The following is a 20,604-nucleotide window of genomic DNA, read 5'->3' on the forward strand; positions in this document are numbered from 1 at the left end:
ATTGTACCTTACCTATTTGGACTGAAGTGTGTGTGGTGTTTTATTTTATTTTATTTTATTTAAATGTGAAACATATATATTCTTAGAAATTGTTAAACAAATAATTGGCATGCAAAACTTTATATTGTCATATCAGGCAACATTTCCTAGGCGGGGTACAGCCCGTAACTTCCTTCACCAATCAAACAGTTATGTTTGAATGCTTAGCGACTTTTGGTTGGAGGTAAAGTCTGCCAATCCTAATCGAGGAGGAGGGATTTATGTAGATTACCTCAGAGCGTCAACTCAGGGCATAAAATGGGCTTCATAGTCGTCATGGCAACGTTGTGAGTGGCTGGAGTGCATGTCAAATGAGTGCTAAAGTAATTCAGGGTGTTTTAGGTATTTACAAGCAACAATCTCAAGGTTACTAGTTAGCTGGCCGCTGTCGGATAAAAATGTAAGTCTACCTGTCCTCACTTTAACATAATGGTAATAGAAAACACAGTTAGCTAATGGTGGTAGTTGGCAAATTTAATTCGAGTTGGAAAGAAGTCGTCACCCCCGTTCAAAGAATGCTTCGTTAGCCGAGTGAACCAAAGCGATGTCAAGTAACAACCTCCCACCGGTGCGCCATTTGCCGCACTGGACCCGAGTTGGGCGTCTCGGGAAACCTTGCTCTCCACGACGTTTACCGGCACAACGACCGCAGCCGTTGCCTGTTGTCCCGGCAGTAGACAGAGGAGTGGGGAGAACAGCAGAGCTGTCCTGTCACAGCGACATGGACCCCCGCGTCGCATCAATGCAGAGGAATATCCAATTCCTACAGCAACAACACAAGGAAACTCTTGAGAGGCTCCATGCAGAGATAGAATATCTCAGACGGGAGAATAAAGGTGAAGAAAACAGTGTTAAGGAAGAAAAAGATTATTACGTATTTTATTTCTTGTAATGATTACTTAAATCTACTCATTGAAGGCGTTCATTTGAATATGTAATCTGAAAAAATGGATAATTATCATGAATTATTCTCATTGTTGACAGTTAAATTAGAGGTCAGTCAATGGTAAAGTAAATTAGCCACAGAATTATGTTATGCTATGCTGATATCAAAAGAGCAAGTCAGTGAACATTACTGTACAGTAGTTACAAAGTACTTTACAGAAAAGAAAAGGAAAAATGGAGGACACCGAAAATAATAACATGATAAATAAAATTATAAGATCATGAAAAAGCCAAAGAAATTGAGTTTTAAGATGCTTTTCAATAATGTGCTATCCTGATAGACAGATGCTGTACTTTTATAATCCCATTGGAAAATTGTGTCAAGTGTTAAGGTGTTCATCAAGGAACTGGTGACTTCATGGTCAACTGACACATGGCCCAAAAGGGCAACCAACAGATTCTAAGAATCCATATCATTATTTTCCATATTTACAAGGGATAAACTCAATAACCTGTTATGGTGCCCACACCCTTTATGTAATGAATTCAAGTTGGTGACAAAAACCTGACTGTCTCCTGATAAGGTGCTGACAAGAGAGACATTCAATCTCGGTACGGTGGTCGCATAGCAACTCCAGGGCTGTGATGGTTTCTCAGTGGGAGGTGGACACAGATCCAGTGTCACATTATTGAACAGGCTACATGCTGTTCCATATAGCCTCACCTCACTACCCACCAGGAGACTCCTCAGTCATCTGTCTTTGCACCATCACAGCAGAGAGGCCCCCATTGATACATGGGCTGTTTACTGGGACCATGTTAGAAGATTTTTCCTCTTATGTGCCTCCCTACAGTATATCACGCACTAAAATTCTCTTAATATGCATGTTGCAGAGTTGCAGTATAAAATCATAATGGAGCCTCCAAAGTCAAGTAGAAAAGGTAAGATATAATTCAGATTCACTGTTGTTTTTGTTTCACCCAGCTATGCACAGCCAATGTTCTTATAGGACTGGGATAGATTAAAGTAGACATGGATGATACAGATAAAATCTTCTTTGACGGGATATTTAATTTTTGATTGGGGTAATGATATAACACATTTGGGTGAAATTCATTTGAGAAGATGTTTATAGATAAACAAACCATAAGGGAATGTGTGCCTTTGGCTAATCTTCTGAATCCTCTAATCCTCTAAATCCAATATTACCACAAAAAAGTCCTGTTTATCAGTTTGTAAGATTGCCAGCAATTGCCTCATATAACTAAAGTTATAGCAACCGGATAGCAACCTAGGTCTAAACAGTATTGCAAAATCTCTCAGTTGTTAGATTTCTGCACACAATACATATCATCATGTCCCCCAACCCACTTCAAAGGCACCTTCAGGATAAAAAGTCTAGGTTCTTGTTGCTACTGCTGAAATTCAGTATTTCAAATAACTTTTAGACCACAGCACTTCATAATATCTGACTTGGGTCATCTTTCTACCAGGACCGACACACAGTCGACGAGGTGTTAGACCACCCACTCAGGGAAGTGAAGCTTGTAGCGGACTCTACCTGGAGGAGCCGCTGCAGGACATGCGACCCTCACAGGACCAGGCATTAAGGTGAATTTCCATCCAGCTACATCTGGTCCTTATTCAGTACTGGACCTGCCTACCTATCTCAATACTGATATAGTGTGATTATATTTCAGTAGTATTTTCTTCAGAAGACATTCACACATAAGAAGAATTTGAGAGAGAAAATTAATCAGTAACTTGGATATGATGACAAAACAGGTAGAGGCATTAATTAATGTCACTCAGCTAAGGCAATCAGATGAGCTCAGATATTTGTGTGAGTGAACTTTAATGTAGCCGTGATAACCAGTAAAACATTATGGAAAATTTAAGCCACATGTTGATTTCATAAAAATCTCTAAAATATCTCATCTCACAATATTAGTATCCAGCTCTGGATATATTGTCCAACTCTAAATGAAGTTATAGCAAAACACTGATAAGAAATTAATCTTGGTTAAAAGAGCTATTTTTAAATTTTGCTATTGCTACATAGCCAGCGTTATCATTAACAGCTATGCAGAACTATTTTATAGCTGCTTTATTAATTGATTATGTAAGTACTGAGAGCCTATGCTTGGGATGAGACAAAATATAGACAGGTTAAGCGCATTTTAGGTGAAACATACTGTACAATACTGAATGATACAGTATATTGTAGCACATAAAGTAAATTGAATATTTATGTAAAATAACATTAACAACATTGTTCACTCTGACAGATCTTCTTATCGGGGGCTTTTAGTGTGTGCTAATGCAAAAGCCCTACTGTAATTGACTGTAGGAAAGTTAGCCCGCAGCCAGGTAGTGAAACAGGAAATCATGCAAAGAGATACCTGTATAACCACATTAGATTTGCTACCATCCAATTAGCGGACAACTTTGCAAAGGCAGCAGAAAATATGAAATTATATCATAACAAAATATACATTATGTTTTTTTAAAAGCCACATGTTTAGACACAACTGAGAAGTGTCCTTTTAGTGAACCTCTGATGGTAGGTTGATCAGGATTACAGTACAAGTTCTTAAACTTAGCACAGCTCACAACTCCAGACAGACAGACATATTGGAGATTTGGTCTTGCTATACAAAACAAGGCCAGTGGATGGGTTTGAGTCTCAATCCATAGCTGTATATATAGCAACTAGGCATTTACAACCAAAACTGCCTTTAACAGCTTTTATGTAAATTTGCATTAATATTATCTCACTGTACTGGGGAGAAGCATTGGAGAGGGAAGCGAAATTCTGGGATCTGCCAGGGAGGACCATGGCCCAGAGGTGAAGGGGGGGCTCATCACTTCATTACAGCCTCTACGAATTCACAGCGGTCCCTCCCATCCACCGCGCGCTCCGACCCTACAGGAGTGTGAGGTTATCATCCGGCAGCTCTACAATGCAAACAGTTTACAGTCTCAGGAAGTAAGTACCGATCATCAAACGAAGCTTTCCAGTGTTGCGCAATTTAAAAATACAGCATTTCTGTGGAACTATTTCAACATCTCTATTTCACTTAGATTATACGTGTGAAGGCATTGCTGAGGGATATAGTCTTGAGTAAGAAAATCACCCCAGAAAACTACATTTTGACCAAGGCCTACCTTGTTGATGGTACTCGGTAAAGTGATAGAGCATTATCATTTTCATCATTGCCACCATAGAGTATTCTTTGAAAAACCCTGCACAGTTGTGATAAGGGTTTATCTTTTTTGTACTTTACAGCAAATCTTTTGAGGAGAAGAAATTTCCAAAACTTGGTCTTCAAACATATCCAGAAAAAACGTATGTACATCTCGCTCCCTATGGTGCTTCATGATTTTATATGAAATTGGTTTTCTATTCCTTTGCCTTAATGCAACAGATTGCTCAAATATCCATAATAATGTTTTATTGCCACTTCTAACCAGTACAAAGGCTTTTCAAGATTCTATTCATGTCAAAAAGCAGCCCTCTCAGTTAAATTCAAATACAGTATGTGTCCTTTCTCAGGTCAGGACCCTCTCAGTCTGGTGTGGTCCTCCCAGCTCTCAAGCAGAGCCTCAGCTCAACCATTGCAGAAAGACAGAGGAGGGCTCGTGCTGTGCAGAGAGACCGTTTCAAAAGGACGTTGCAGTGACAAGATCAAACCTACCAGAGCGTTAGCCACAGCCACCTCAGGGCTGGGGTTTTCATGACTCTTCTGAAAAACCTTAGTCACAAAAGCTGAATGTGTTCTACCCAACGCTATTTCAGTAATCAGTAAAATTTACATTTGAAATATTCACAGTATGTCCAGTGATTTGATGTTTTGTAATAGATGACTATAATGAGTACATAATCTTACTCATGAGGGACATGTTTTATGAAAAGATAAAAAAAAATTAAAAAAAATGAAGGTCTATAGACTTAAAAGCTTTGATTCTGCACACAAAAGGGGGAAAGAATGTCTCAAATCTAGCTTTGTACAGGAGATGGTAAATGTATTTATTTATTCATTTAATTTCATTCACAGTAAAGTATTAATAACTTTAGTCACTGCAAACAACCAAAGTAAAGCCTCTAAAAGCATGTGCAATTAATGAGACACCAAGAAACTACCAGGCTTATTTCTCAGGCACTTTTTGTATTTGTCAACAGAGTATGTGGGAGTGTTAAGCCCTGACTGGCGAAGTGTTACCGGTCATGCACTGACAGTAAAACTGAGCAAGATTAACACAAAACTCTAATAAACTATGGAAACACAAAACAGCATTGTCCTTGTATTTTTTCCTCCCAATCTGGTGCCTCTTCCTGTTCTTTTTTTGTTTCTTTTAGCAAACAAATAATGTGCACAATCTAATTTGGTGTATGTCATGCTGTGTATGACACAAAATATGCAAGAGTGGTTTCCCTGCCTGAAATAATTATGTTCCATGTTCATATACGAATTAAAGTTATGAGTTTTATTGTGAACATTTACAATGATGTCATTGAAGATGAGAGAAGTGAAAACTTTTTTTTTGGATGTGGCAGACTTGGCAGACAACTTGCTAGATGATGCAATGTACAACTGTGATTATTAGTGTAGGTTTTCCTGCATATTTTATTTTGACACAAACCTGCCTGTTTAATAAAAGGCTATTTTGATCTTCTCATTTTCTGATTATGGTTAGTGAGTCATTTTTTTATGACTCATAAGTCACATTTCCCATATTCTCTGGGAATATTCTCTAAGGGGTCTTGCCAGATTCTGTAGTGGTTGGTTCTGTCACCAACATATTGTGCAAAACACACACATATACACTGTATATATGTATGTAAATTCCGCATAAAATTGAATAGTGGCTAATCCCACACTGACTTGCAGCATTGTCAGTATTACTACTAAAGATCTGTAATAACTCTTCAGTAGTGTGAAAATAAGTGACAGTAATTAATGACAAAAATAAAATCATCTGAAATGTTATATATGTCGAAATGGAACATTAGCTTGGTTCGAGACCTCTGAATACACATTTGCTGAAGAGAATCTGCTGTTTAAACTTGTGGTGTGTGGAGCTAAAACTATGAGGAAGTGGTTATTTAAAAACTAATCACAAGACAACGAATTGAACGATGAGGAAGGAGTGAAATTGGCGCTTGCATGTTTTCCTGTGTCTCAGTTTTTAACTTCTGATGAGTTCTGAGTGCTATAAATAACATTCTTATAATTTGTTATATTTTCCCAGGAAAAGTCTACAATTCAAATGTCAAACAACTTATGGCTTATCTGCAAATGCAATGAAATGATCATGAAATCATAATAATCATGTTCCAGAGGTTTTGAGAAATTTGTTTGCTTCATAAATGTGTCATTGCATTGCTGTTAATAAATAAAAACATGAATAAATAAATTACCAGTCATTCTGTGTTGCACTGGTGATTTCAGTTCCCTCAGCAATGCTGCACAGTCATGTGAAAGTCAACAAATTTAAAAGCACCTGGTCTCATAACATGACTCAAAACTTAGCATGTAGTTGTGCAAGGGCGTAGGGCAGGTTAAGAACTGCATGCAGCCAGGCGGGGCAGACAGTTCCTGGAATGAACCTGGTGTAGCATACTCCACCTCTAGAACCTTTTAGATATCTCGTCATACTGAAATCAAATGATTGTACAGTAATCAGCTGTGTTCAACTTGGCATATGTAGCACATAGGATCTGATGTAACTGGCTGGATATTTGAGGCAAATAGAATGACCCAAACTGCACCTTTCGTAGCTATGCAGCTCTCCTGTACTCATTTGCACATTGCTTGCACTGCTCTGAAATTACATCTCTAGCAACATCTCCTGCTGCAATAACTGTGACTTTACCATCAGATCAGTCTCAGCAACAATACATTAAGGGGATGGTTCACCCAGCAGGTTTAAAATGACCACTCAGCATGCAGTTCAAAGCTCAACTTCTATGCATTCTGCAAATCCACATCATCAAGTCTCCACAAGATCTTGGCTAGCCCGAGCCCTCTAAATTTAATGAAACTACCTTTGTGCACATAAACCATTGAGTGAGCAGGTATCCATTTAAATTCATAACTCTAACAAAGAGTTACCCAGAGCATTTTAGGCTCCCATAACCACAGTATAAACCTATAGAAGGCAGGTCACATCTACCTTTTTTTATTTTCACGGCCATTCATTTTCCCTTAGAAATGTATAAGATCATTTTGACATAATTTAAACATCAAGAGCATTGTCAATTTTTTTGTGTGTTTTAATAGACAGATTTACAATACTAAAAGTTAGAAAACACAAATAGAAAAACCTTTTAACACTGTTTTATAATATTGCAACCGACAAAATGTTTTTTTTTGTGCAGACATCATTTAATTATCTGATGTCATGTGCTTCATGTGCACCCCAATGCCTCTTCCACATAACATATATTCCAGGCCATAAAACAGATTCTTAACACAGTAGTGATAGGCAGGGGGTAATGGTTACAAAACCAATCCTGTGCCTAAAGAAAATCTGAAATCTGAGGAGTCACAAGATACGCTTATGTCACTTGGCAGAAACTGTCAAGGCTTCCTTGTATACTTTTGTTCTGAGGCAAATGTGCTGAAGGCCACAGCTGCACTTGACAGTTCCTGTGTTTGTAAATTTATATAACATTAAATCTACCCGCAGCAGTCTAAACGGCCTAAAAAAGGCACAAAAACGTCAGTGTTGTGTAGACAGGTTATTGCCTCTTGCACGCATCCACTAGATGGAGGTGTTACTGAGGAAATTCAATCAAAGTCTTCAAATGTTTCTCAGCAGGTCACACAGGTATGACTTACCATAACTTACCTAAGCTTCATGTCCAAAACCTAACAGATATGAGCTTTATTTATTTGTTTCCTACTCAGCATGGAACTTGTGCATTTGGTGTAGTGACAAAAACAAGATTATCTACATATCCATCTATCTATAATTATGACCTCCAAAAAAATCCACTTTAATGAGTAGTTGTCATCACTTTTTTTTATCCTAAATCAGAATACATGGTTAAAACAAAGCATTAAACTAAATGTATGGTTAAATAGTCTTTTGTGAAAATGCACAGAGTCAAACAATATGTGTCTGTAAATATCAGTATTTTTTATTCATGCTTGTGAGGAGGAGGAAGCTCTGTTATTTTTTTCTTCCCAATTTGTTGCATCACTGCGTCTTTGTGGAAATGTGGGAATTGGCAGGCATTAGCCAGTAAGACCCAGTGGGTGCAAATCTATTAAAATTCAGACAGTGTTGCAGTGATGAGAGCTGCTCTGTGCCAGCTGCAGCCTCATGAGGCAGGGTCACTGAAAACTTCAATAACCAGAGAAACAGACCTACTGCTTTCTTTATATATCTTATTGTCATCAATGAGCAGACGTTGTCCCGCCACATTGGACAGCTTGTCATGGCAGTTGGTGTTTTCTTATGCAATCTTTTGTTTGTATTACTCTTTATTAAGGCTCCTTTGGAGACACTGTCCGCTGCATTTAAATTCTCTCTCCCTTTCAGCATATTGTGTTGCGGATTGGGTTGGTTGGGGAGCTCCAAATCGATGTCACAGTTCTGTGCCAGATAATACTTATTATGAGATTGAATGGAGGGGAAGTTGGAGGAACAGGATATAAAAATAGGGAAATATGTAAAAACTTTTTACTGGTGGCATTTAATAGCTGTTGACTGAGCAAATATGTACTGCACTGTACTGTGGATTAAACATATAAGATTTGCACAAAGCCACAGTAAGCAACAGACGTACTGTATAATAGAAGGAAATTTGTCATATTCACATTAGAACGTGTTCCTGTTTAATCTGTGTCCTAAAGGAGCCCATCTGATATGATTTTAGTTATCAGAGATTGTGTGTAAAACTGTCATCAATATAGCTAATAAGTCTGCAATCACTCACCTCACTCATCCCAATTGCTTATTCAGGTTGGGATATAAAACGTGGATGGATTTAAGGGTTACTCATCTTTTATGTTGGTATAGGTTCCATCATAATAATGGTAGTTATACAAGGAGTAAATTAAGTAAGTTACATGCATGGCACTTTTTAAAGTTGCAGTAACACATTGTTTAAAAAATGATAAATCAAAATAGGACTACACAGAACATAACAGGAGAGAAAAACTCAGCAGTGGGTCATGGTGGTGTTCAAAATCGGTCAGTAATGTATTTTGACATCACTGCTTTATCGTTTGCCATACAAAATGTTCTCTAGCTGTGTCATGGAAACATGATTGACACCTCACTCTGCACGGGGGTGGGGGGCCGGCCGTGTCCTCGTCACCCGCCCACCCCCTTCCTCCTCCCACCTCCACTGTTCAGGCGTCAGTGACGTGCAGATAGAAACCGGGACCTGCCCTCTCGTCGCCATTTTTCGGTCTCGTACTCGCATTTCTGGTGGCCCGGGTGAGGGGGGGACGAGCAGAAATAAGGGAAAGTATAAAATATAGAATCATTAAGCCGGAATCCCTCGTGAGCAATCGGGAATGCACGCGAGAGCTACAGTGTAACGTTCTGGCTCCTGAGATGCACGCGCAGGAGACAAGCCGCTGCTGTGAAATAATTTTTTGTGTGAAGACGTGTTGCGGGCCGCCATTTTTTTGCTGTGCTGCCTCAAAAGTCTGCTCTGACTCGAGAAAAGGATTCAAAAACGCATTTCCATGACGTGTGCCTTACCGTAAGATCAAGAAGATAACAAGTAATTTTTTCGTTTCCGACCAGCGGCGACTGGCAACCTTTTGCAGACATGAGGATATATCAGATGAAAAACTGAGGCCACCTTTTCCGTTCTCATAACTGACACTGAGTAGAGGAGATAAATTATTAGAAGAGAAGCCTGGTGTTTTTCTCGGAAGGCGGAACGAAAAGGGGAAGCTTCATTGATCATTTGTTGCTTGAGGCCTCCGTCGATGTTTGTAAGTTTTTTTTATTTTTTCTATTTTGGCCGCTCAATCACTCAGCCGTTGACTGCTGAACACAGGAACCACATTATGCTCCAAAGTTGGACCAAGCCAGTCGCAGCCTGTCTCTGAAAACGTCAGGTTGTTTTGTTGTTGTTTTTTTTGTTGTAAAAAAGAGGTCTACGAAGCCTGCGGTGGTTGTGCAGAAATCACTCGAAAACCTCACAGGACGACGAATGCCCTGCCCTGCATCTTCCAAATCCTCCAATTTGCTGTGATTGGCCAATTCCAACACGCATACACGTTTTAACTTATTGTCTATTCTGTTTTGTTATATTCTTTTTTGTGGACTGATACTAACTTATTTTTAAATAGAAATGTCTGCTCGGTTTGATTCGTCTGATCGGTCCGCCTGGTATTTTGGACCCGTGTCACGACAGGAGGCACAGAATAGGTTACAAGGACAGAGACATGGCATGTTTCTTGTTCGAGACTCGTCGACCTGCCCCGGTGACTACGTGCTGTCAGTGTCTGAAAACTCCAAAGTGTCTCACTATATAATCAACTCCTTGCCGAGCAAGAGGTTTAAGATAGGCGACCAAGAATTTGATCACCTCCCTGCTCTCCTGGAGTTCTACAAAATCCACTACCTGGATACGACCACTCTGATAGAGCCAGCACCCAGGTAGGGAATTCACCCAGTACCCCTCCACTACACAACTCGGTTGTAGAGGACAAGAAAATACACACTATGAAAGCTTCAATGGTGTAAATTACTACTAAAAACCATGTGGTCTAGGTTAACCAGAACTAACCCACTTTAAGTAAGACTGCAGTAGCCTGCAGTCATTCCTTCCAATTACACTGCCAGTTTTCATTAAGGCCTTGTGGTGTCCAAACACACCAGGTTGGACACACAAACAGTCTCTAGCCAAGTTGCTGGTAAAGTATGTCGTTTGTGAGTTTATGTCCTCTATTAGCAATGTTTGCTTATATACAGCCATGGCTTTAGCCAGATATTACTGTTCATCTACAGCACTGCATGTTACAGTGTGTTTATATTCTTCTGTATGTGTCATTTTTTCATATCTTGCTCCAGACAATAGGTATTAAAATGGATATTAAGATTGCTCTTATTTAAGCTTTTTTGTCAGTATCATATAGACCCTACATTAGTAAACGTCCAAATGCAAGTGTTCTTAGTGAGGCACATGTCAGTCAGATTTGTTCAAATGTAAAATAGGCCCCTTCATCTAACATCAGCTTTTATTGAACACCATTCAATATAAAATGTGTGATGCTTGAAGGTAACCTGTCACTGATTATATACTGCAAGTCCCCCTGCTTTTCTGTGATGGTTTCTGTTGTTATGTGGTAACTGCATTATATCTCCTTCCTTTGCCTCATTATTGTGATCTCCCAAGGTACCCAAGCACAGTGAGTGCTCCGATCCAGCCCATGGGTGGCCCAGAGGAGAACCTGGAGTATGTGCGGACTCTATACGACTTCACTGGAAGCGATGCAGAGGATCTTCCATTCAAGAAGGGGGAGATCCTTATCATCCTAGAGAAGCCAGAGGAGCAGTGGTGGAGTGCCAAGAGTAAAGAGGGGCGTATCGGGATGATCCCTGTGCCCTACGTTGAGAAAGTGGTACGACCTTCACCCCACCCTGGCCAGCCTTCCCATGGATCTCGCAACTCCAACAGCTATGGGATTCCCGAGCCTTCCCACGCCCTTGTACACGCCTATGCTCAGCCCCAGACACCTTCACCATTGCCCCCAGGCACACCTGGAGCAGTTATCGCCCCTTTACCGTCCATGCAGAATGGCCCAGTCATGGCAAAGGCCATTCAAAGACGAGTGCCATGCGCATATGATAAAACAGCTCTAGCACTAGAGGTATTGTAAAATGGTTTTTATCTAAAATGTTTAGTCTGAAATGCTTTTGTCCTTTCTCTTTATCTCTCTTCTCTTCCTTCTTGCTTTTCTTGGGGACCACACTGACTTCATTTGCTTTTCAAAATTAGGCTTTAATAAATTGATGCTTTTGCTAGAGATGAGCTATTATAGTCAACATTGAATCACTGGGTCTTTATGAAGTGGTACTTATTATTTGTAGTGCAACATCATGCAGTAAATCTCCATGCCAAGTAAGTTCCCGAGACACAACTTGTAGCAGTCTTCTTAGCTTAAAGCTACACTGCCTCATTTTCATTCAACATTTCTACCAAAATTTTCAAAATAAAGAGGTGTTCAGTTGCTCAGCCTTGGCTACAGAATAAGTTATGTGTAATTCAATTCAGTTTTCATTTTTTTTTTTTAAGTTAAAACATTGTAGAATTTTGTAGTGTATAAGTGTTTTTTTATTTGAGTAAGAACATTGCTACAGATGATTAGATGATGGCTCAGGCTCACAGATGATTTCTTTGCTCCTAAAATCATCACAGTCTGGCAGAGATCTCTAGAGGGAGAGGATGTAGGATTCCCAGGTCAAGCATGTAAACCATGTTGTCTTATGCAATATGCCCTCTATATGGACAAAACTAACCAACCAGAGAGACTATGGGCTTAAATAGTTATTTCATAGATCTTTATTTTCACTTGGATTTTTTTTCTGGAAAAGTTTCAAATTTGGAAAGCACTCAAAGAACGCATCAAAAATCGGAGGATAGAAAATTTCCATTTGTCACGTAAAGCAGAGTTTTTCTAGTACTGCACAATTTCTTGTAATGTGTAACTGTGTTATGCATTGACATTGCAGTAGTGAGTAGCTTGCAATGACAATAGGGGGAAAACACCAGTGCTGCCTACAGCCTTAATACAGCACTCTTGGTGGTTCTAAGTGTGAATGTGGTTTAAGATAACTTGTGCTTCTTCAGTCGTCTAATATTTAAGTCTATGCTCTTGCTACAGCAACCGCTCTGGTCGCCTGCCTCTTTTTGTTGTCAGAGTGTGGGGTGTGAAGCAGTGCCTCAGATAGTCTGGCTTTGCTCAACAATTTTCTATATCACCCATGTTAATTCTTCAATTAGCAAATTAACCTAATGTTTTTAAGAAAATTGTGCAATTTTTATTTTATTATTATTTTCTTTTTAGGAAAAAACAACAAAACAAAATTTCTGCAGGTAATTAATGTTTAATTTGCTTTAAGTAGACCAGCTGCCGGACCTGTAGTTGACTTCAACTTGTTGTTCTGAGCACTGGCATTGTGCTACTTACTGATGTTGTGGTGGTGGTGGGATGATACTTGTCAATGAATGGCTGCCAGCCACATTTATTGTTTGGTGGTAAATAGTTGGACATTTATCCTCTGACTTCTGATTGGACAAGAAGTCGTGGTTGGGTGAGGCAGCTGTTGGAGATCTGTTTAGTATGTATATTTACATTTACTCATTTGGCAGATGCTTTTATCCACAGCAATTTACAAGTGTGGAAGAACAGTAAAGCTCTAGTGCAGGAGACCTTGGTCTTAGTACTACTTACTACAACTATTCAATAATAAAATTCAATATTTGACACCATGGTCCTTCTTTGGAATGATACATTTAATTCAAAATACCCCTTGGCAGCTGTAAATTCAGAGTTAGTGGGGACTAACCACACTATTGTGACTTTAAATCCACTGATGGGCAGCTTGAGCACCAATTCTAGTGGTCCTCTCTAGCTCGCAGTGGCTCAGGCTCAATCTTCCTGCTAGCCAGCTAGCTGCTAATCGGGCAGCTGCACAGTTGCATTTCACAGCTGTGTTGCATTTCTCAGCAGTGCACTCTGACTAATACAAATCTGCTTTGACTGTGGTAACATGTTGAAGCATGTGATTGTAATGCTCAGTGTGCACTTAACATTTATAGTGGGTCTCCAAAAAGCTTTGCTCTGATAGCAGACTGAGCTGTAGTGTTGCCCTCAAGGGAGAAATGAAAATGAAAGGTGTATTAGCTTACCCCTGCTGCCATTCACTGACATCAGAGTGCATCAGTGGATGTAGGAAGTAATCTAGGCCGCTACAGCTAGGTACAACGATACACTTGTCACCGTGACTCTATTACAAAAATGGAGTAAAGTAAATGTGTACATTTGGAACATGAGCGAACCTGGTAAATGGTAATCTTGCTAAAGGTTAGACAGCTCCCTCTAACAACATTAGTCCTGTCTTCTCTGCTCTAGCCCTTGTGTCCCTTTTTGACAATTGACAACTGGTAACAATGAACTCAGGAGATGCCTAATACCTCATTCAAATTAACACTGGCGTGGTCAATATGACATGTCAGCTGGCCAGCCTCTGCACCCTCCGCTGTCCATGACAGCCCATCTTATCTCAACAGTTGCAATGAGTAGAGATGAAACCTTCAATTTAATAAAAATGATCATTGTTAATTTAACCAACTCCACAAAGAGAGGCAGAAAGGGCAATGGCGAAAGAGGGAGGCGTATGAACAGCAAAGCAAGGTGGCGTGATAGCAGAAACTGAAACTAAACTTTATTTGGCACTTGTTTTACGCTTTTCTGTGTGATCATACAGTGTAGCAGTGAAGTATATGGAGCTAAAGCTGCTGACTGGAGACTGCGGGCTCATACTGGATGAGTGGTTCAAACACAAGTTAAATGGTTCAAACACAAGTTAAATACATGCGTCTCCCTGTAAAAAAAAGAGTTACAAGCTTCTTCTCAAGCAGCTTCTCATTCCAGTGCACCTTTGATTCCAGAGAGAATATCTAAGATGCTATTTCACATGTATAAATACATTAAATATTGCCACAGCAAGTGCTTGTGTACACCTTGTGTTAATCCTGATGGTGTCCCAAGCTGGTCTGGAAAATGCGTGTTTGAACTGATTCAAACATTTTCAGTGATGCCTATATTAAGCCCAGTCAATTTAGAATCTTTCTTTATTTTTAGCTCCAACACCCTGGCTTTGCCAGCTGCCAAAAATGCACATTTTTCTCTGGTAAAAAGCTAGAACCTGATCTTAACATGTGCGCAAAATGCTGAATGGAAATGAGGATGTCCACCCTGATAGTGATCACAGCTGCAGCAGAGCTGCTATGAAATTATAAGTGAGTCACACCACCACACCTCATATGTGCCGCTGTTGTGAAAACTGTACCTTAACTTCCATATTTCACTAATCCTGTGTCCGAATATGTGCTGTTGCAACAGCTCTGGACTGATACTTTTCTGTTCACAGACACCAAACAAGACAGTGGGAACAATCAAAAGGAAAAGTGTGATGCAAACATAAGTCTTTCCTTGCACATTGTTGATCAGAGGTTTATTTGTAGTAAGTTTTGAATCTCAAGTTTTTTTTTTTTTTGAAAAGAAATATTTCCATTATATTTTTATAGTGAATTTCAACATATATTTAAAATCGGTGTGAACATACTGGCAAGACTGACTAAGATAGTTGTCTTAATGTGGCTCTTTGTTCTCTTAGATCTCATTGTTGTTTCTCTCGCCTCATACACATCTACCCATCTAACTGTCAGGGCTGACTGTGCCCAGTATGATATGGCTTGGTCTTCTGCACTTTCAACTTTAGACTCACTGTCTGTTGCTCTGGTTCAACTTAGTTTAGTTGATGATTTTGTCAACAAATGGATTTTTAGGAATTACCAGAAATTGTGCTAGTGTCTGTTTGTTTTTAGATATTTCCCCTCTATGTTCCAGTGAGTACAGAAGTTATTTCTCTACATGTTGTCCCTGTTAAGTTTATAGGCCTCTTTTTTTGACACCATGTCTCTCTCCAGCTAGAGTGATGAAGGCTGTAATACTTAGTGTGCAGCTCAAAGTTGACAGAACAGAGGCTGATGCTGCAGAAGCCTGGTTTAGATTAATGAATCCTTTTGCTTGACTTCTTATTTTTATTTGCTACAATTAAGAAATAAAGATGCTGTTGTCATTGCTTGTAGGGTGTGTTTATAGTCCCCTGAAGAGTAGCAAATGGATAATACAGGCATCTGTATGGTTTTTCATGCACTAAGTGTAGTGCAGGTACAATTACTACTCTTCTGGGATGCCTTTGTTCCTCACTTCCTTTTGCCTCAACCCCGGTCTAAGACAGGAGTACTGAGAAAAACCCTTACTCAGTCACATCTGGTTTCTTGTACTGTAAGTCCATTGTTTTTCCGCAGCAATTCTACATGGTAATGCACTATTTTTTTTTTTTCAATTTTTATTAATCTCACAGTCAAGCACTTTTCAATATTTTGTTTTATTAAAACTTTGAAAGTTTTGGAAAAGCTTAATGGATAGGTCTTAAGTAGATTGTTTTTGCCACCAGAAACCCTAGAAAGCCTCACTTGGGAAAAAAACTAGATGAAACCTAGTATTTCCTGTGGTATTTTTGATTTACTGTTCTAAAACTTGCCTTGCACTGGAAACGCATACCTTACCACGTCCCATCTTGTCTCTTCTATCTGTGTCTGCCTTTGGCTCATAATAGTTCATGGCTTACAGCAAAAACCCTTTAGTTTTGTACTGTGGCTATTTTGGGCCTCTGGGGTTCAAGAAGCAGAAGCTCTGAGTCATTATTTATTTACCTCAGAGACAGGCAGTTCCCAACAAATGAAATCAGGTTATGGCCTCTATATTTTAGAGTTTGATATTTAGGCTATTTTTGTTCATCTTTATTGCACAGTACTAGTCCACTTTTTCATTTCTGCTTACATAATAGTTAGATATAATTCTTTACAACGGCATTGCTATAATTTTGTTTACCATAAGGTTTTCCACGATCATAAGGTTGACAAGTCTGCATTCATAACAGCAAACCTTTTCTGAATGAATATACACATATGTTAACCCTTTTAAATGTAATGCGGCATAATTAAGCACTTCAAAATTTAAACTTAAAGGAAATTTTAAGGTGAAAATTGCAAGGGCCTGCTATTGTATACCTGAAAGACCTTTATTTAATGTGAATGATAATAATCTATTCTTTCAAAAGGATGAATCAATTGAAGGCTTTTTATATATACAGTATACATATGTATAATCCTTTGACATACGGATTTCACAGAAGCTTTTACAGCTAAGTAGCATTCTTGTCATTCCAGAGTGGCGCAAAGGATTACTGTTACAGATGATGTCTAGGACTGGATGTCCTTGAAGCCTCATTCTGAAGTTAAAGGGACAAATGCTGCCCTTCCATTCACGTTTCAATCATGATTTTCATGGTAGAGACTTTCCCTTCTAATCCTGATAAAGAACATAAGGCTTTAACAGATTGGGGTCACATTCAGTGTCACAAACCCATCTGAGCGACAGCTCTGTGCTCCTCTGTCATCTGTTTAAACCACAGTGTAATGCGCATATGGAGCAAATTTTGTGTGTATTAAGAAATCTGTTGCACTGGATGTTGTGGCAGTTCCCATGTGCATTGTTAGTGTTGTTTGGAGCAGGTTTTAAAATAAACATTGGCCATGTGCAAAGTGTGTTTTGTTTTTTCCTCAGGCTATGAAAAATGTTGACTCTTAACAAGAGAGTCTGGTGCAGCAGTTAATCACCATCTTAAAATTCAAATTAACTCTTTGACTTTTGCCATTTCACTACACTTGAAAACTATGATTCACTGTTGAGTCATTACAGAACTTCTTTGCTCCATTGATGATGCCATAGAAAATGGTGTAGTGCACTTACTGTACATGCTCATCTTAAATAGAAATGGTGATACTTGAATGGGCTGGTTGTGCTCACATGATAGCCACCTAAACAAAATGTGTATGCACTCATGCACTGTAGGTTGCTTCACTTAAATTCCATTAAATGTTCAGATGGTGGTAAAAATAGTGGTATAAAAAACTTTAATGAGCAAAATCTCTCATCTAGCAGAATATCTTGTAAACATATGAATGCATGTCTAACATGCATACAAAATAAATCCATCATACTGAATGTCATGTATGGAATATATGTTATTTAAAAACATACTTAGATTTACTTTAAGCTCCTCCCCTAACTCAGCCTCCTGTCCTTTTTTCCTCAGGTTGGTGATATCGTCAAGGTTACACGGATGAACATCAGCGGTCAGTGGGAAGGAGAGGTGAACGGACGGCGGGGTCTCTTTCCATTCACCCATGTCAAAATCATAGACCCCCAGAATCCGGATGAGAGTGACTGACCTTCAACTGGAGCCTCTTGCCAGTACCAACGTGTTCCTGAATCTGCTGGCTGTCTCCACCTTTTCCCGCCAGTGTCACCATGGTTACGTGCTTGCCTGCTTGGGGCTGTACCATGATAGCGACCCCTCTGTTGTTACCAACCGTTGCAAGGCTTTCTGACTGTTTACAGCTTTGGACATTGGATCCAAACTAAAACCTGACCCTACTTCTCCCTGTTCCCTTTCCCATGTCTTGGTTCCAGGCTGGGCAGTGTCTTTGCGTTAGTGTCCTTTTCATTTCCAGATCACTGGGCATCTGTGTGTGCATGTGTGCGTGTATGTGTGTGCGCGCATGTGTGCGCGTGCACGTGTGTGTGTATAAGTGCATGTGTGTGGGTGTGTGCTCACAATAGATATTTACCACATTACATCACAACGTGTCCGGTTTTTTTTTTTTATTTGAATTCTTTGAATATTTGTTATGTTTGAAGTCTTGGGGACTTGAAAGTATTGGTGTGCGTTTGTTTTGTTGATGTGAGGATATTTGTACGAAGTAGGGAAAAACAATGTCCCTATGGACTTGGGAGAGCACTGAGGCTATGAGGAGTTAACCAGTCAGTCAAATGTCATTTCTTCAAACAATCAAGTCACTGTTGTACCTTAACCATCACACAAGCACACGCATGTACACACAGTTATTGGCCATGAGGTATTCAGGTTGACGGTTCTTTGATGTGCATGTGATGTGTGACTGGAGTCAGGACAACGCAGAAGAGATGGGTTTGTGGAAGATCTTGGTTTTGTAACTTGACAGTAGAGATCCCATAATCCCATCCAACCTGGCACATGTCTGGCTGACGAGACTTATTTATCTTAAGACATGACACGGCCATATGTGATTTATTTTTCTTATTTGTGCATCATGATCAAGTTAACTATATTTGTTTTGTTTTTTTGTTTTGTTTTTTGTGACATGGAGAAGATGTATGGTAGAGGGGTAATTTTGCATGTCCACTTGGTACCTCTCTTCACTGTCATTCTCATTCTTTTGAACTAAAAGGACATTGCTTAGAGATTAGCAGGTTTTTAGTGCCATCAGCACCAAGCACTAGAAGATATAACTATTTGCATAGGAGTGCCATGCTTCGAACAGGTTCCCAAAAGTCAAATAGCAACGGCAGTAGCCCTGGCCAGCACTTCCCACGAGCATCTGACTACAAGGCTAGCTAAAAACGCAGTGTGGGCACTCAGACTAAAGGCTTTCCACTGAGGTGAGAAGCTCCACTTTCAGTGGCATAGGTCAGGGAAGGAGGAAATGTCTTAGCAAGCCAATGAGATCCCATTAATGCCTTCTTCAGAGAGTAAGATAAATGCATCGTTTAGTGCATGCAGTCCCCTCTCTAACCTTATGTTTTAATGTGACGTTACTCCTGTCAATTTAGGAATCCGACCTGCTTTACTTGGTCTGTGCACAATTTTTGACTCTTTTTATGCAAACACTCTATCAGAGTATTGGAAAGCATCTTTGTTCATACTGTGGTGCAACCAATTCTGTTTGATCAGGAGGAGCCGAGGATTAAGCAGTTGTGTAAACAGTGCAGGCAATGCTGACCCCTAGATTTCTGCTGTAAAAACTATTTCGCTCACTTGTTTCCCCTCTTAGTGCTCCCTGTTCAAATCACGGCTCAGACGTTCAGAGTAATATTGTGCAGCTTTTAGTTGTATCCCAATTTTGTTTTTGTTTTTTTATTTTGTCAGTTTGTAGTCGGCTATTAAATCAAGCATTTTTGTTAAAATGAGTGATGTTATTAAACAAAAGTACCTACGGTGACATTTACAAAAGGGAAAAATGCCTGCTGGTTGCCTCTGTGCATGACCTCTTGGTTGGGGAGATGGTCCTACCTGGCCAAATGCTGCTTTATGTCATTTATTTCCTTATTAAATAAAGGTTTCTCTTATTTTAATCCTTCCTGGTCTGTGCAAACAAACCAGTGTGGGTTTTCCTCATGAAACATAATGAAATCTACTAATTAAAGCAATACGCCCTGGTTAGTTCCTTTCTTGAGGTGAACTCGCTTTTCTTGTGCTTCTGAGTTGTTTTTGTAATGGCATTAACAGTATTACTGTGCTCTCTTCTCATACTCTAGGAAAGCCTGTCTTTTACTTAAGAATTGAAAATTGTGCCTTTTTTATTTTCTTATACCATTTACATGTGTTAATATTTCCCATGGTTAACACCTGTGCTGGTATTGACCCTTAATGTACAGAACAAGTAAATAAAATTTATGTCTACTTCTTTAAGTCGCTTTGCTGACCTTCTATGTGCTTGTTGTCTTTTGAACACAGATGGGTGGGCGTGGCCATGTTTGCAGCAGCATGGCATCACAGGTTGTGTATCTGGAGCACAGGAGAGTTGCTCTTGCTCTAATTTTTGACAGCTCCACTTTTGATTCTGGTTGCGCCCAGGAGAAAGGAAGCAATTAATGAATTTTAATGAAGTGCTAATAAAAGAAAGTCAGCTGACCTACAGATGGGGAATGGAAAACTTTTCAAGGGCAAAGTTTCAGATGGACATGGTCTGTGACTGTTTGTTCAGCAATTTTCAAACCAGGTACAAATAACAAGTATGAGCCAGT

General features: G+C 39.5%; 2 protein-coding genes across 3 annotated transcripts; both read left to right on the forward strand.

Annotated features, from left to right (window-relative positions):
- Positions 1–428: 428 nt before the first annotated feature.
- On the forward strand, positions 429–5,114 carry LOC111233073 (coiled-coil domain-containing protein 74B-like). The gene is made up of 7 exons (XM_022760816.1): positions 429–875; positions 1,819–1,866; positions 2,419–2,536; positions 3,719–3,914; positions 4,010–4,110; positions 4,215–4,274; positions 4,482–5,114. The coding sequence occupies exons 1-7, from the start codon at positions 584–586 to the stop codon at positions 4,606–4,608; spliced, it is 942 nt and encodes a 313-aa protein (XP_022616537.1). The 5' UTR covers positions 429–583; the 3' UTR covers positions 4,609–5,114.
- A 4,234-nt stretch (positions 5,115–9,348) lies between these two features.
- Positions 9,349–20,269, forward strand: crkl (CRK like proto-oncogene, adaptor protein). Of its 2 annotated transcripts, XM_022760814.1 has the most exons (4): positions 9,349–9,888; positions 10,249–10,558; positions 11,298–11,772; positions 17,855–20,269. In XM_022760814.1, the coding sequence occupies exons 2-4, from the start codon at positions 10,251–10,253 to the stop codon at positions 17,987–17,989; spliced, it is 918 nt and encodes a 305-aa protein (XP_022616535.1). In that variant the 5' UTR covers positions 9,349–9,888; positions 10,249–10,250; the 3' UTR covers positions 17,990–20,269. The 2 variants fall into 2 exon arrangements, with proteins under 2 accessions (XP_022616535.1, XP_022616534.1); XM_022760813.1 differs by having other exon boundaries at positions 9,349–10,558.
- Positions 20,270–20,604: the final 335 nt, after the last annotated feature.

The sequence above is a fragment of the Seriola dumerili genome, unplaced genomic scaffold, assembly GCF_002260705.1.
Source record: "Seriola dumerili isolate Sdu_G_001 unplaced genomic scaffold, Sdu_1.0 BDQW01000365.1, whole genome shotgun sequence".
Classification (NCBI taxonomy): Eukaryota; Metazoa; Chordata; class Actinopteri; order Carangiformes; family Carangidae; genus Seriola; species Seriola dumerili.